This window comes from Ictidomys tridecemlineatus, chromosome 2, assembly GCF_052094955.1.
Source record: "Ictidomys tridecemlineatus isolate mIctTri1 chromosome 2, mIctTri1.hap1, whole genome shotgun sequence".
In the NCBI taxonomy this organism is placed as follows: Eukaryota; Metazoa; Chordata; class Mammalia; order Rodentia; family Sciuridae; genus Ictidomys; species Ictidomys tridecemlineatus.
In genome coordinates, this window is record NC_135478.1 from 113,228,687 (window position 1) to 113,245,350 (window position 16,664).

The 16,664-nt window shown below is 49.2% G+C and overlaps 1 protein-coding gene across 1 annotated transcript; it reads right to left on the reverse strand.

The window, feature by feature from the left end:
* Positions 1-5,390: 5,390 nt before the first annotated feature.
* On the reverse strand, positions 5,391-12,407 carry Slc35e4 (solute carrier family 35 member E4). The gene is made up of 2 exons (XM_005341866.5): positions 11,095-12,407; positions 5,391-6,370 (listed from the first exon to the last, which is right to left on the reverse strand). The coding sequence occupies exons 1-2, from the start codon at positions 11,711-11,713 to the stop codon at positions 5,937-5,939; spliced, it is 1,053 nt and encodes a 350-aa protein (XP_005341923.1). The 5' UTR covers positions 11,714-12,407; the 3' UTR covers positions 5,391-5,936.
* Positions 12,408-16,664: the final 4,257 nt, after the last annotated feature.

Sequence of the window (16,664 nt, forward strand, 5' to 3'; positions counted from 1 at the left end):
GTGCCCCTGAGTTCAATCCATGGTACCAAAAGAAAATAGCTGATTAATCATGTCAAAATCAATTTCTTTGTAAGATGCAGGCAGAGAGAACAGAACACTAGAAGAATAACTGGTTAATATCAGATTACTTTAGGTTACTTTCTGTAGAATTAAAAGATTAAAGCTCAGGAACTTCATTGTCATGCTAGTTGAAACCAGCCTGTTGGGGAATTTTGGTTGTTTTTCCTTATCTCCTGATTTCTGATTAAGGTCAGATAACATCCAGTTTCAGTTTCGTGATGCAGAACATGAGCATAGGTGACTCCATTTTAATGTTTAGACTGGCGTATTAGGCCCTACTGCAGAATCTTAGTCCAAAATAATGGCCTCCTTTAATATTTTAAAAAATTATTATCCTAAATCAATACAACTTATAGCTGCTCTGTCCCCAGTGCTGTCTCTGTTATCATCCACTCACCCAGACCACCACAACAGGTCTTCCCTAGTCTTCCTGACCCTTGGCTCAAGCCCCTAATTTTTCCTCCACATAGGGTCCAGAGGAAATTGAAGGTTCTTTTTTTTTTTTTTCAAGAAATATATACTGAGGACCATGGCTCTTTTCTATTTAAAACCTTTCATGGCTCCCTGTGAAGTGGCCCTCAGTTAAGTATTTTGTATTATTTCCAGAAAGCATTTGCAACTGAGTAGAAACAGTGAGATGGTAGAATTTCTGGGATCCTTCGGATTATTTGGGGGGCAAATAAGGGAGTAAGAAGAGTCCTCATTTGCCCTAGCCTCCTAGAATGACAATCCAGGGGCCACCAGGGGAGGGCAGGAAGGGCACCCTGGCAGCTGGGACTGAGACAAGGCTTTGTTCCCAAGTTCACGATGGCAGGATGCCCAGAAAGGCCTCAGCTTCCCTGGCTTCCTCCAAGGCGGGGCCAGAGAGGAGGCTGGGACATCCACACCACTCTGCCCAGGCAGGAGCATGCTCTTGGGGCTCTCAATATGCAATGGATGGGGCTGGGGATGTGGCTCAAGCGGTAGCTCGTTCACCTGGCATGCGTGCGGCCCAGGTTCGATCCTCAGCACCACATACCAATAAAGATGTTGTGTCCGCCGAGAACTAAAAAATAAATATTAAAAAAAAAATTCTCTCTCTCTCTCCTCTCTCACTCTCTCTTTAAAAAAAGAAAAAAAGGGAAAAAAAATGCAATGGAAGGCAAAGAGGTAGGAGAGATGGCCCAAGGAGCTTTTTGGAGGAACTGGTAAGCATCTGCCTTGAGTGAGTTTAATTGAGGGCCTGTTACGTTTTAGGCATTATTGCTAAGCCCTTTCTGAAGCTGATTGGGGTTAGGTTTTACTGCTATTGCCACTTCACACAGAGACAAGAAGGGAAGGTGCTTGCCTGTCACATAATTCCACATTCCCAGCTCTAGGATTTGAACCCAAGTCTGACTTCAGAACTTTTACTAGTATAGTAGCCCCCATCTCTTATCTACAATTTCACTTTCTATTATTTCTGTTATGCACTGTAAAGAGAGCAGTCTGAAAATATTAAATGGAAAATTCCAGAAATAAACAGTTTGTAAGTTTTAAATTGTATTCTGTTCTGAGTAGCATGATGAAATCTTACATTGTCCAACTTCTTCTTGCCTAGATGTAAATCATCCCTTTGCCCAATGTTTCCTCTCAGTATATGCTATTCACTTGTTATCCACTTAGTAGGTGTTTTCTTAATCATGGTTATCAGATCAACTGGGGTGTCACAATGCTTGTATTCAAATAACCCTTATTTTACTTAATGATACCTCCAGAGCACAAGAATAGGGATGCTGGCAATTTGGATGTGACAGAGATAATGTGTAAAGTGTTTTCTTTAAGTGAAAAGAATGTTCTCAATGAGGAAAGAAAAAAAATCATACTGAGATAGTTACTAAGATCTATTGTAAAAATGAAACTTCTATCTAAAATTGTGAAGGGAGGGCTGGGGATGTGGCTCAAGTGGTAGCGCGCTTGCCTGGCATGCGTGCGCCGGGGTTCGATCCTCAGCACCATATACAAACAAAGATGTTGTGTCCGCCGAGAAATGGAAAATAAATATTAAAAAATTCTCTCTCTCTTTTAAATAAATAAATAAATTAAATTGTGAAGGGAAAAAATGCAAGTTTTGCTATCACACCTCAAATTGCAAAAGTTACAGCTGCAGTGTGTGATTGCGTGCTTAGTTAAGATAGAAAAGGTACTTAATTTATGTATGTATAGAAAAAATATGGCTACATATGATTAAGTTACCATCTGCAGTTTTAGTCACCCATGCGGGGTCTTGAAACACATCTCCCTTGGATAAGGGAGGATTCCACCACCCAGTCCCTGCCATACCCTGTGCTGATGGCTGGGGAGAGAGCAGCAGGTCACCTTGAAACCTGATCTGGTGAAGAAAGAAATTGATCTAGCTCAGAGGATGGGATATAATTGGGTCCCTACCTGGAGTGGTGTAAGGAGTTGGGGTGCCATTGAGCTGGAGCTTCAAACTCAATTTGGCATGGTATAGGGCAGGGGTTCAAGGAGAGAAGAGCTTCAGGGCGGTGACATCTCTTATCTTGAGAAAGCTTCCTAGCAGGGACTAGATGCAAAGATGGAAACTCAGAGAGGTGAAGCCACTTGCCAGAGGCAACAGAAACTAGTGAAAGACAAAGCCTTAAAGTTCAATGACCTTCACTGGGACTCTCCCCATTGGTCTCCCTGTGATAACTCCCAACAACACTATGAGGCCAGAAGAGGCCAGTCTGAAATCATGCCATGAGTAGCAAAGGCCCGATCTGAAACCCAGGCTTTCTGACTCAGTCCAGTCTCTGTGCCCACTGCTTGGGAGGAGTGATGGGAAGGCACTGGCTGTGGCCTTGTTGGGGGGAAACTTAGATACCTGATGGTCCTGAATCTGATGATGAACTAGTTTCCAAGTCAAGCTCATATCTAATTACTCCCCATAACCATCAGGGTTTGATGTGACGGGGAGCTCACTTCCTAGCCAAGCATCCCACCAAGCCCAGGACCCTGAGTGAGGGTGGTGCAGGGATGTTCCTGCTATGGCAATGGGACCTCTCAAGTGTGGAAGGGTCCTGAGTCTCTGAGGAGGCTCAGCCTAACCAAAGCTATCCTCCTTTGTTCTGCCTGGCCAAGCCTGAGAGTGGAGTTCAGAAGTGCCCAAGCTACATGAGGATTGGGCTGAGCCAGTGGCATCTCTGAGTCACAGGGAGGGTGGGTGGCGGGTGACTCAACTAGGTCCATTTCCCCTCCTGCAAAGCCAGCCTGGGTGGAGTCAGGGGCCAGGAACCCCTGTGCCTTTATTCCTAGTCCCTCACCACCTGGCCACTATCCAGCCTTAGATTGATCCTTCACACAGCCCCACCTAGCACTGACTGGCACAGTGGTCCTTTAGGAATTCTGGTTACATAAAGAAATGAGTGATTCCTCCCTGATCCTCAGTCCTCCTAGATCCCGGCTGCAGCCTGTTTTAGCTCCCCATCCTCAACCAAGAAGAGACATTTTCCAGATGGGTCTGGAACCTTAGAAATGGGGAGGTGACTACCCAAGATAGGGATAGAGACAGCTGGCACCATCAATTTCTTTCTCATCCCTGATGCTGCCCAATGGCAACTCATTAAAATCCTCCTCATTGGAATCATCAGCCCCATTTTACAGATATGAAACTGAGCCACAGAGAAGGGAGGGTACCTACCCAACATTCATAGTGAGGTGGGCAGAGCAGGATTCGGCCCCTGGACTGCCAGCTCTAGGCTGGATCCTTGTCATTTTTAACAGGTGATCCCTGAGGGAAGGTAGCTGGGTATAAGGAAGCACCAAGGAAAGACAGAGAGGTGATGTGACAAGGCTGAGGGTGGGGGACAGCTGGTCACAGGACTCCAGGCTAGCTCTCGGGATAGAAACTCCTGCCCTAGTTTCTCTACATGGGAGCTCTGCTCCTTTCAAGGCCCTGGGTTAACCTTGAGTACTCCCTGCTGAGTGCTCCCACTTCCTCTATGGGGACACTCCAGTGCTTTACCCTGTTCACCCGCAGCCCTGTGGCATGGTCCATTGTTAAGACCCTCTCCTAGCAGTCTTCCTTTTGGGGCTTCTCTCTCTCTCTTTGAGACAAAGGGGTCTTGCTATGTTGCCCAGGTTGATCTCAAGACTCCTGAGCTCAAGTGATCCTCTTGTTTAAGCCTGTAAAACCTGTCACTACAGGCACAGACCACCATGCTGTGTGTGTGTGTGAGAGAGAGAGAGAGAGAGAGAGAGAGAGAGAGAGAGAGAGAGCTATGGATAGAACCTAGAACAGTTTGGCAAGTGCTCCATCACTGAGCCACCCACCCCCAAACCCTAACTCCTAGTTTTCTCTCCCCCCCCCTTTTTTTTTTTTTTTGCATTGCTAGCAATTAAACCAGGATACTCTACCACTGAACTACACCTCCAGCCCCTTTTAATTTTTATTTTGAGACAGGGTCTTGTTAAATTGCCCAGGTCAGCCTCAAACTTGCAATCCTCTTGTCTCAGCCTCTCTGGGCATGTGCCATGACTCCAAGCTTCTGGTCTTTAAAGGCAAGGTAGGCTGGCACAGTGGTGCATGCCTATAATCCCAGTGACTCAGGAGGTTGAGGCAGGAGGATCACAAGTTCAAGGCTGGCCTCAACAACTTAGCTAGGCCCTAAGCAACTTAGTAAGACACTGTTTCAAAAATAAAGGGCTGGGGATGTGGCTCAGTGCTTAAGAGCCATTGAGTTCAATCTCTGGTACAAAAATGAACTACAACAACAACTAAGGATGTAGCTCAGTGGCAAACACCCCTGGGTCAATACCGAAAAAATAAGGGAGATTGCATGTTTAGACCTTTCCCCCTTGGCAAGGGTATAGCAGAAAGAAGGAAGGAGCATAGGAGGGTACCAGACAGGGAACAGCATGGGCAAAGGCTCTGGCAAGGATGTATCTGGCATTGTGTGAACCTGAAGGAAGTTACTGAGCCTGGAAGGCGGAGTCCAAGGGAAAGAGAAATGAGACAGGAGCCTGATGAAGCCACAGGAGCCAGATCCCAAGAGCTGTGTGTGGTCTGGGGTAGGAAGTTCTGACCATATCATTAGAGCAGTATGAAGCCACAGAGCATGTGTGTTTTTGAAAAGTTCCAGGTGAAGGGGCCCTGGGAGAGGGGACAGGAAAGAACAGGGAGGAGGCCAATGCCACTGTCCAAAAAATGGATAATAGTGGCCTGGCTAATGGAGGGATTATAGAAAACAGGGCTAGGCTGGCGGCTTGAACAGACTATGATAGGTCAGAGACAATGTCCTAGTTTCACATTGGTGGCCCACTGCTCTCCCTTTATTCCCTTGGCTGTACCCACAAGGAATGACACAGGATCCAAGCAAAAATAGTTTATTTGGGGATGGAAGACCCAAAAATGGGAGGACCAAGAATGAGGCTGTAGCAGCTGCCTGGAGTTGGCATAGACTACCCCAAGTCCTTGAGGGATCTAGCAGTGGAGAGTAGTTCCACTTTCTTGGAACCCCACACTGCTTACCCCACTGGAGGAAGAAATGTGCAACTGTTGAGAATCGTTGTCATCATAACACGTTGAGATTTTTCAAAGTTTGCCCAGAAATTTCAGTGTAACAGTTGATACAGTTTTACTAATCATAAAAATTAGTCCAACAGGTGCAGTGACTATGCCAGGCTTTGATCCACCATCCCGCAGTGGATTGGGTCTGTGACAGGGTAAGATAGGCGGGGACAAGAGGTAGATCTCTCTGGAAGTCACCATTCCAGCTCTTAGGGAGTCCTTCCAGAAGGTGCCTCTCCTTCCCTTGGCCTGGTGGCTGCCTAATTTCCACTTTTCCAATGGCCATTGGCCAAGGTTGATTCAGGATGAGGCTGTCCTGGGTGTGGTTCATGAGTTCCCCCAGATATCAAAGACCTTTGCCAGGCTTCTCTCTTTGCCACAGCCCCCGGCGGGCAGCCCACGAGGCCACAAACTCGCAGTTGTGGTAAAGGAACATTCCTGAAAGGGTAAGTGCAATGCCCACATAGCTCAGGGTGCTGAGGTGGCTGCCAAACAGGAGATGGGACAGGATGAGGTTGCCCACGACGGTGAGGTTGCCCAGCACATGGACGGTGAGAGCGGAGGTGAGGGCCAGCAAAGAAAAGCTGGCGAGGTTGTAGACCACAGACAGGAGGCAGCTGAGCAGGACACAGGCCCAGAGGCGGGAATCTGTAGGAACGGGTGGTGGGGCCACACCAGCCTCCAACACCAGTGCTGCACCCGCCAGCAGGCAGAAGCTGGGCAGCGAGGTTGCATACAGGAGAGTCACTGCATCTAGCCTTTCCTCCTGCAGCAGGGCACCTGCAACCAAGACAGTGACCATCAGGACCCAGTGCAGTGCAGAGACAAGCCCCACTGAGCCAACCCAATGTGGCCTCCACAGCTGATCTCAGGAAACCTGCCTTGACCATTCATGCAGGGTTAATGACTCTTGCTCTGAACTATGACCGTCAATCAGGAGAGTCAGACCACCTGGGTTTGTGTCCTATGTTCACTCCTGACTAGCTGTGACCTGGGCTCAGTAAACCTGTTTCCTCACTTGGAAAGTTGGGTAAATAGTAAAATATACCTTTTTTTTTTGGGGGGGGGTAGTAGTGGGAATTGAACGCAGGGCCTCACACATGCTAGGCAAGTGCTCTATCATTGAGCTACAGCCCCAGGGTGGCCTGTTTTCATCCCTCGTTTACTCGCTCCCTCCCTCCATTCCTTCCTTCCCTCCCTCCCTCTTTTCCTATGACAGGGATTGAACTCAGGGCACTTAACCACTGAGCCACTTTATTTAGAGACAGGGTCTCCCTGAGTTGCTTAGGTCCTCGATAAATTCCTGAGGCTGGCCTTAAACTTGTGATCCTGTCAGCTTCCCAAGTAGCTGAAATCAGGTTGTGTGCTACACACCAGCTAAAAGGATAACGTAAAGTTTTAATAAGTAAGCATTCAGTAAATATTTTTAAAAGATTTTATAAAAGACTTATCTACTTCAAACTACTTCCCACAGGGTGAAACTAATGTACCTGGAACAACCAAGTGTCAATGAACACGAAAAGTGGCTCAAAAAAAAAAAAATCAAACTCTTCAGGGGCTCCCTAGGCCTGGAGGGAACTATCTTAAGTTCTTAACCCATCTTTGAAGACCCTGTACTATCTGACCCACCTTTCTTAGCTCCAGCCCTTATCAGACCCACCAGGATCCCACACTGTAGCTCTGAACACCTAGCAATGGATGGGCCAGCAGAGGGTCCTGCCACTTATTAGCTACATGTCATAAAGGAGGAGAACTTGGGGTGGGGAAGGAGGAGGAATTGGAGAAATAGGAGTGGAGAGGGGGAGTAGGGAAAAGAGGAAGAAGAGCAAGATAGATTTTTTAAATAAATGGTTTGAGTCAAAATGGTGGGTTCAGTCTTTGCTTCATGTATTTATGACCACTGGATGACAAGGGAACAAGAAAGTCATTGTTGGTTCTTGGCTCTTACCCACTGTTTATGACGATAATCAGTATTTTTTGCTACCAACATTAGGGTTTGTTTAGATGGATCCAGAACTAAGAGGAAACTTCTTTTTTTCCTTTTTAGTGGTATAGAGGATTGATCCCAGGGGTACCCTACCACTGAGCCACATCCCCAGCCCTTTTTATTTTTTGAGATAGGGTCTTTCTATGTTATGCAGGATGGCCTCAAACTTGTGATCCTCCTGCCTCAACCTCCCAGGCAGTTGGGATTACAGGCGTGTGCCACCAAACCCAGCAAGAGGAAACCTTTTAAGAGGAGATGCTGCTACCTTGCACAGGTGTGTGACTGTGTGCTGGTATGTACCTGTGTCTACACATGCTTCCATCCAGCTAATTCACAAAGGAAGTAAGTGTTACTATCAGAGTCAGATATAGCCCAGGTGAAATGACAGTATATGCATGAGGACAGTGAGGTTTGGGGCCTTCTTCAAGTGTTTGTGGAGGGAAATGAGTAATTGATACAGGTCCCCTCCCAGGGTTTTCTGAGCCTCCACACATTTTCTGACACACACTTTCCAAACAGTCACATACTTGCTTACTCACTAAGGCTATGCTTAGAATAGGAAATTTTATTCCTTTCTTGATTTCATTCTGTTTTGACTTTGTTCTCCAGGCAACAGTCCCTCCGGCTCAAGCATTTCTAGAAACGAACAGATAATCAGAATGCCTCCTGCTTATTGGTTCCAAATTTAGCACCAACAGGAGCTGCCTCTGGCCTGTGTATTAAAGGGAAGGCTTTGGATTTTTCAGGTGAATTTCACCCTTGCTGAATTTTACCCTCAGAGGCAGCGAGGTAGGAAAGTTCTAGCCTCTTCATCTAGCTCCTTGCACCTGTCCTGCATCCCACCCTGAAGGGCAGGGGAAGGGCAGTGATCCCCTGTCAGAGTCAAGTCACTCCCAAAATGTGGGTGTGTCATCCTGCCTCCTCAGTGACCCTTCCCCTGCTAGAAACCATCCATGTCAATTTTCTTCTTCGAAGGCATTTTTGTTTCATCTTCTGAGCACATCTGTGCTTGTGCCACATGCTGACATACCAACTGATCCTTCTCCAAACTCTGCTTTCTACTTTTTGTCCTATTCCCTTTTTGACCCTACCCTAGCTGTATAATCACCCTCTCTTTATGTTTTAAGTCTTCATATGTAGCATGGGGAGGTAACAACACCCCTCTTACAGGGGATGAGGTGTTTAGCAGGGGGCCTCATGCCCAGTGTAACTGCTAACCCCAGCAGCTGACATGATCCCCCATACCCTGGCATGGCCTTTTCCCATTCCCAGAATTCCCTTTCCAGCTCTGTCCCTATGAAGAGCTGAACATGGTGTGGCACCTAGTGTTGGACATTATCATAATTATGTTGTTGTCATTATCATAGCTACACACTTCCTCCCCTAGGCAGGTGTGCTCAGGAAGAAGCACCTATTCCTACCACACATGTGCCCACCTTGGCTATAGAACATCTCTCCTGAAAAGAGATTGTCTTCCAGGTCAGACAAGAGCTCAAAGAACAGTGATGGAGTCAGGTTGCTCTGTGACACAGGTGGGTAGAGCTGATAATAAGTTCAGCAGGCTAGCACCCCACTTCCCAGCCTTTCTATAGGTAGGAGAGTGGTATCATCCCACTTCCCCTATAGCTTCCCTAGGCTTCCAGCTGGTCCAGATAGGAGGAAAGCTAGGGTTCTGCCCATTGCTGACTGGGCTCTCCCTTCCTGGACACTTATCTTCTGGTCCTATGACATCTGCTCTCAGTAAGGGAGTTGTCATCAGCCATCTACACCCTAGTCTGAATCTGGCCCTGACACCTCTGGCAAAAGAAACCTCTTCCTTTTCAAAACCTATCTCAGTCCCTGGATCCAGTCAGTTCCTTCCATCTTAGCTGGGCTCCCATCTCTATTAGTAGGGCCTCTAGCCTCCTAAGCTTCATCCTTAGCACCTTGAACTAGGCAGCCTCACCAGCTTACCAACTGGGCTGTCAGAGCCACTTCAATAAGTCCATCATTTAAGAAGTATCTTCCCCATGACCAGGTCCAGGCCAGATGTTGGGGGCACAGAAATTCCCCAAAGCTTGTCTAATGGGAAGCAGATAGATTATCAATGGCTCTGAATGCCCCAGGATAGGGAAAGCAGAGGACACTGTGGGAACCCTAAGTAAACATCCAACTCATCAGGATGTCAGGGAATTGAAACTTAGGAGGGAAGAAAGGAGCTAGCACAAGTTAAGAAGGGAGCTGATGCAAGACACATGCCATTCCATGCCTCCTTGCCCCAAGGCCTGGCTGTCCAAAGCCACTCTTGCAGATAGGAGTTGCCTGGGGCCCTGAGTGAGGAATACAGCCTCAGCAGATTCTCAGTGGGCCTTGAGGCTAGGACCTTCCCAGCCTTGTGGCCCTGCCCAGGAGGGCCTCAGAGGGTCAGGTTTCCCAGAGCCAACCTATGCCCAAAGCTCATGCCCAACTTCAGTACCCAGCTCATGTAACCTGAGGGCAAAAATAGAACTGGGCTTTGGCCTTGCCTCAAGGCCTGGGAGAATGGGGACAGGACCTCTGGGTCCCGGCTCCAAAGATTCCAGGGCAGGACTTAGCTCTGATTCAAACTGCCCCAGGCTTAGGTTGTCCCCAACCCTAATCCACCAACCCTGGAAACTACCCTCTAACACTCCTCTACCCCTACACAGCCATTCTCTTTCTCAGGCCTGAGTCTGGGTCTCTTCATGGGACCTCCAAACTGGGAGGGAGGGAGAATAAGAGGTGCATGGGACTCTATCAACTCTGACCCTCCTCCTCTGACCCAGAGAAGATCTAGACTTGCCCAAAGTTACCCAGAAAGTATGAGCAAAGACATGGCTGATACCCAGAACTTCCTACCCAAGTGGGACACCTAAGGGAGGCCAGGGCACAAATTAGGTAGGGGCTATGTTTAGGAAATGTGTGACCCTGGGTCACATAAACTTCTTTGTGTCTCAGTCCTACCACTTGTAAAATGGGGATGAAGGCAGTAGTTGCTATGATAACTGAGGGTTAACACCTAGCACCAGGCCTATAACACAGCTCCCACAAAACATCAGCATTTCCTAGACTTGTTCAAACCCTGTCTTCCAAATTCCAGCTCAAGACCTGCCATCTTTTTCTTTCTCTCCCTGTTCCACACTTTTTGGTCTCTTTCTGGTCAGCTGACTGTCACCTGACTCCCCCAGCATGGATTCTGGGTTCAAATCTTACCTCTGCTGCTCACTGACATATCATGGTCCATAGCAAGGTCTCTATTAAACAGAGACAATATGGTACCTGCCTTGATGGGGCAGTGTGGGGATTCAGAGAAACAAAAGATTTAATGAGCCATGTAAGACAACATATCATTGGCAATTATTACTGAATATTAGCTAAGCCTCCAGAGCCTGAAACTCACTTAGCTTTTGTTCCTCTGAGCCTCAGTTTCCTCATCTATAAAATGGGATAACGGTCACACCCTTCACAGGGACATCCAGACCACACCCACCCTAATTCCCACTTCCCCATATGAACTTACTTTGCTGAACAGACTTGAGACCTCGGAGGCAGGTGGCTGCCAGCAAGAAGCCACAGCCAGCAGGGGGTGCCCAGAACTCTCCAGCCAGGCTGCAGGCTGCCCCCAGGCAGAGTGGACCCATGGCAGCAAACTGTAGTGGATGATGGCGACGTCCCAGCAGCAGCGCAGACAGGGCCATTGTGAACAGTGGTGTGGTGGTAGTAGCCAGCTGAGCCAGGTCCAAGGGCACAGTGCTCAGACCCACATTGCCACAGGCCATGGATGTGCCAAAGGTGAGGCTGAGCAAAAGCACTCGTAGGCGGGTGCTCCCAGGCATCCCGCGTCGTGCCCCCCAGTGACATGCTAGTGCTGCCGCCAGCATGTGCAGCGCTGAGAGCAACAGGGGCCGCCCGAAGCCATGCACTGTGAAAATCCACTTGTTGAGGCTTGACATGCTGGCTCCTGCCAGCAGCCACACCAATCCTGCCACAGCCACCCGGACCCGGCCAGGTTGCGGGAGGACCTGGGGGCTGCCAGGGGGCCACTCAGGGGATCCAGCCACTCGAGCACTTCCAGTCACTTCCACTGCTTCCGCTGAGGTCATCCTGCCTTCATGTTGTTCCAATGGGCAGCGGCACATTCGCACCAGTGGAGATGGGGCAGGAGGCAGGCTCCCCAGTGAGCAGCTCAGGTCCACCAGAGATCCTCACTTTGAGTCAGGCCAGACTCTGGTTCCTTGTACCCTGTGCCAGTCTCAAACAGGTGAGGGAACGGTTTCTGTGTGCCAGGTCCCCTGGACCAGCCGAGGTCTGGAAGCTAGGCTATCTGTGTTCTGACTCAGATAAGGTAGAGTCTAGGTTGTGGCTGCTGGGATGCCAAGCGTGAGCCTGGTCTCAGAGCTCCGCGCACCTCTGCCCCGTGCTGGATGAAGTCTCCACTCTCCTCCCTGCACCGAGTCTACGGTATGCTCTTAGATGGAATCCTCTCCTTTTCTCCTCTTCAGTGCCTAGGCCCTTTAGGAACTCCCAGACCTCCTGCGCGCTCCGGCTGTGACCAGGCCTGTCAGGGGCAATCCTGGCTCCGCACCGTGTAGTACCCGGGGGTGGTCGCGCCTCGCTACCTCCGATAATTCCCGGGATGTGCGTTGACACACCAATCTGCGCTCCAACCGGTGCCAGGCGGGGATCTCGGATTGATTCCAACAGGGCCGGTGCTACAGCTCCGGAATCCGACTCGGACTCGGAGCTGCGCCGGCTGCGGCTGGGGCTGCGGCTGGGGCTCCAGGAGAGCCTCCCGCCCGGCTCCAGTCCCGCCCAGCCAGTTGGGCGCGGCCCCGCGTCCTTGGCCCCGCCTCCTCCACCACCTCCTCCGCACGCGCCCCACCCGGAAAGTTGGGCCTCGCCCCCGGCATCACCCCGGCTCAGGCCCCGCCTCTGGAGCTCGGGTGTGTGTGTCTTGCCCCGCCCTCACGCCTAGGCTCTCAATCCATCGGTGATGGGCTTGGCAGGCCCGCTTCAGCTCCTCCTCCTCCTCCCACCTCTGTCTGCTCATCTGTGGGTTAGAGTCCCCCTAGTTGGGGTCTTATCTGCTCCGCCACCAGTGAGCATCAGGACCCTCTCCATCTAGCTCCAAGGAGAGTCCCCCATAAAGACCAACACGTAGTGCTGGATATACCTGGTATTCCCCGGAGCTTCCCAAGCTGTCGTAAAGGAGTGGGATATTGAAGAGGGACACACAGGCCCTATTCCAGGACCATTCTCAGACCTACATTATCCCTGCCCATAATTATCTTGTAGGGTCTTGGCATCCAACAGGGCTAAGTCACAAGGTCCCCTAAGAACACTCCCTCACCCCTCCTATTCTCAATATACTCCCCCTTCTCCCAGCCCAGGGCGGTGCCCCCTCCGGCCACAGAGGAAAGCTGAATCACCACCGCTACCCACAGCTGCGGAAGCAGGGTACCGCCAGCCGGTATCCATTCCTGGCCAGCAGCATCTGTTCTGTCCCCTGGTCACTCAGAGCTGACTTGTAGGTGAACTTCCTGGGGTCCACCTCCTACCCCCAGCCCTAGCAAGACAGCCCTGGGCTGTAAGGCAGAGCAGCTACCAATAAGTCTGCCTCTGTCTGGATTTCTGTTTTCCCATCCGAAGGACAGATGTTTACGTAGCTTAGGGTTGTGTAAATAGAGCGCACCAGAACAGGACAGGTCGACCCAGATTCCAGGCCTGGACCTGGTCTCTCCGAGCTCTGGAGTCCAGGTGAACAAGGACCAAGGCCCAGCCAGGGGCCCAGTACCATCTATGAGCCTCTTTCTTGTTGTCAGGCTTCCTTCCTTTGTGGAAGCTCCTGCCCCTGAACAGGGTTCACCCCTGTCTGCTCTGACCAGCGAGTCCTTGACAGCTACCTGACCGGAGGAACAAAGACAGCAAAGGGGGACGGCTTAACTTGGCCCGCTCCGCCCTCTGGTGGTCAGAATTCCCAATGACTGCAAGTGCCTCTAAAGCCCTTCAGTCATTGGACACCGTGGAAAAACCTCAGCCTCACAGGAGACGGGTATTGTCAGACCTCTCTGTCAGGGGTTCCAGGAATCTAGCTTCTGGTGATTCTGATGCCTGCTGGAGCCTGCAAATCACTGCGGAATAGCCCAAATTTCAAAGCAAGGGGCACAGGTAAGAGGATTTCCAGGCTGAGGACAAAAGATGGGGCCATTTTAGGGTTTCTTCAGGAGGAGTTGTGGGAGGGAAACTGAACCAGACAAGGGGACAACCCCACCCTACTTATTGAGGAAGAGGAATCTGGGCCCCCTATGGGCTTTATTCTTTTGCGGATTTTGTCAATTTTTAAGTAAGTTCCCTTTAATAAAAAAACAATGTTAAGAATAATTTTTAAAAGCAACAAAAACACCCTGATCTTTTCTGAGATGAGCTGGTAGGAAATGCTAGGTGGTGAAAATCTGTCTACACTGCCTCTAAAGACCATACAAAGTAGCTCTCTCCTGCCCTGCCTCCTGAGAGGTGGCTCTGAGGAAAGTGGATTAATTAAGTGAGATCTGGACAAACGTTGGTGGTAGAGAAGGTATATACCCCAGGGGTAGGGGAGGCTGAGGGCAGAGTTCAGTGAATATGATCCAGCAGTGACCATCCCAGTTGGGAACCCAGAAGGGCCAAAGTGCAGGAAGACAAAACTACCAGCTGCCAGGGAATAGAGCACTTTATCCCATCTGTTCTTTGGTTACCCCTGGAGGCAGGGGATTACTCTCACAGAAGTTTTGACGAAGGGAAGGAAGCAGGTACAGGGCCCTCAATAAGTTATTTTCATGTGGGAGAAGGAGGGATCAGGGTGCCCAACTTCATGGAAGCAGCAAGGGACTCATTCACATTCCTTGGGGCCTACCAGAAAGCCCAGAGTAGCCTAAAGTTGCCTACATCTCCCCAAGTCCCTCAAATCTGAGACTTGCATGTTAGGGGGCCAAGCAGTGCTATGGGAAGTAAGCAGTGCAAAGTGGGACACTGGGATGACTAGAAGTGAAGAAGAATCCATTTCTAGCCACTGGGCCTCAGAGGCTATGGGACAGTCTTCTCTCTTTTCTCTTTATTGGTCATGACCCTGGACAGATCACCTCTCCACTGAAGCCTCAGTTTTCTCACATATGATCTATGATGTGATCATAAGCATGAACATTCTGTGTAAACCCAGGCATTATCCCACAGCTGGGAAATGGGAAACAGGCTTAGGAGTAGAATGTCTGGAGCCATGGTGTTCTAAATGCAGTCTAGACCAAGCCAAGTCCTAGAGGAGAGCTTCTCAGACCCTGGCTTCTCTAGGTCCCTGCTGATTGTGCAAAACTACACCTGGCCAGTGGCTGTGGGACCCATGATCAGAAAGTAAGAAGGAACTTAGGGCTTGAATTGGAAAGGTGGCAGAGTTCTGGCTAGAGCTCTACTCAGAGAAAGCTGAAGAAGAAGAGAAGGGCTGGGAAAATATAGATAAGAGAGCACTGAGCCTCATATTCAAGTTCATTACTGTTCTTGGCAACTCCCAAATCAGTGGGCTGGGTCTGCTTAGCAAATATCCTTTTGGTGATCTGCTGGGGGGCTTGACCCTCCAACATTGATTGTGGGGAGCTTGAGGGCACAGAGAAACCCCTCCGGAGACGGTTTCAGAGAACAGCATCTGCTTTATTGCTTTTTAGCAGGTGTGTGCCAATCTACATATAAAAGTCATGATAGGCCAGGGGTGATACATACATATCTTCTTATAGAAGTCAAGACACCAAGAGTCCAGAAACTACCACATAGCCCGACCCTGCACCATCAGGGGAATAACTTTTTGTCAAAGGAATAAGGAAATTGTGCTTGCCAGTGTTCTATAGCACCTTGTCCCACAAAAATAGTGTTCTATGTTAGGACTTCCCTGCTGTACAATGAGCAAGGTAAGCATTCCTCCATGCGGTCCAAGGTTAGGCCCTGCACCAGTGAACAGGGTTCAGAATCTTCCTGCTCCTCAGAGCCAGGAAGACAATCCCTCCTGGAGGAAGGAGCAAACCCAGCTCATAGACCCTGAGACCTGCCACAGCCAGTCTTTCCCATATGGAGGGGCTTGAGGCTTTCTCAGGTCATGTCTCAGCGGGTAAGAGGCAGCTGAAAAGTGCCCTGTCAAGTGTCATTCACTAGAATCTTTGGATGAGGATCTCAACTCTTCCACTTACAGATTGTGTGACCTGAGGCAAACACCAACCTCTTTTAGTCACCACTCCTCTGGGGAAGAGTTGTAAGGGGAAAGTCACAGAGCAGGTCCAGAGTCCTCTCCCTACCACAATTAAGGATTGGCAAGTGAATAAACACTTCTGTATTTTGAGTGAAGACATTTCACCTTAGAGAAACAGGGCTGGTTTTCACTGGCTTCCTGCTATTTTAATGTTTGTTTCAATATAGAAGAATGTTTTAAATCACTTTCTTCCCTTGCCTGTCCAGATCCTTAATATCGGAAGCCAGTCCTCTAGGAAGAGGACTAGCCATGTTTAATCTGTGGCTTCTGGGACTTCAAGTTCGTCAGCTTGAACCTTATGTGCTATTCATCACCCCTTGAAGGACAGGTTCTCCTCTAAACCTTGGTGGAGATATGGGGTGCCCCTCCATGAATCCTGCATCATAAGAGGGTGATCCAGAACCTCAGTCCCAACGCTTCACTTTACTGAGACAGGGTCCCCATATCTTGACTGCCATGGCCTAAGTGGTGTCCTGAGTGTGCTGTGGCTAAAAGCTGGGAGTGAGACAATGAGACTCTGACTTTAGCCTTCAGTTGAATTGAGGCTCTGCCATGTAATTAGAATAATCATTGAAGTCCCTAATATTTAAAAATTTGTTCTTTTTAGTTATACAGACAGTAGAATGTATTTTGACATATATAATCTCATTTTTGTGGTGTCATAATGTGGAGTTATACTAGTCGAATATTCATATATGAGTATAGGAAGTTATGGCTGATTTGTTCTACTGTCTTTCCCATTCTCATTCCTCCTCTCTTCCTCCAACTCTGCCCTGTTCAATCTGGTGAATCTCTTCTTCTCCCTCTGCCCACCTCCCACTCCC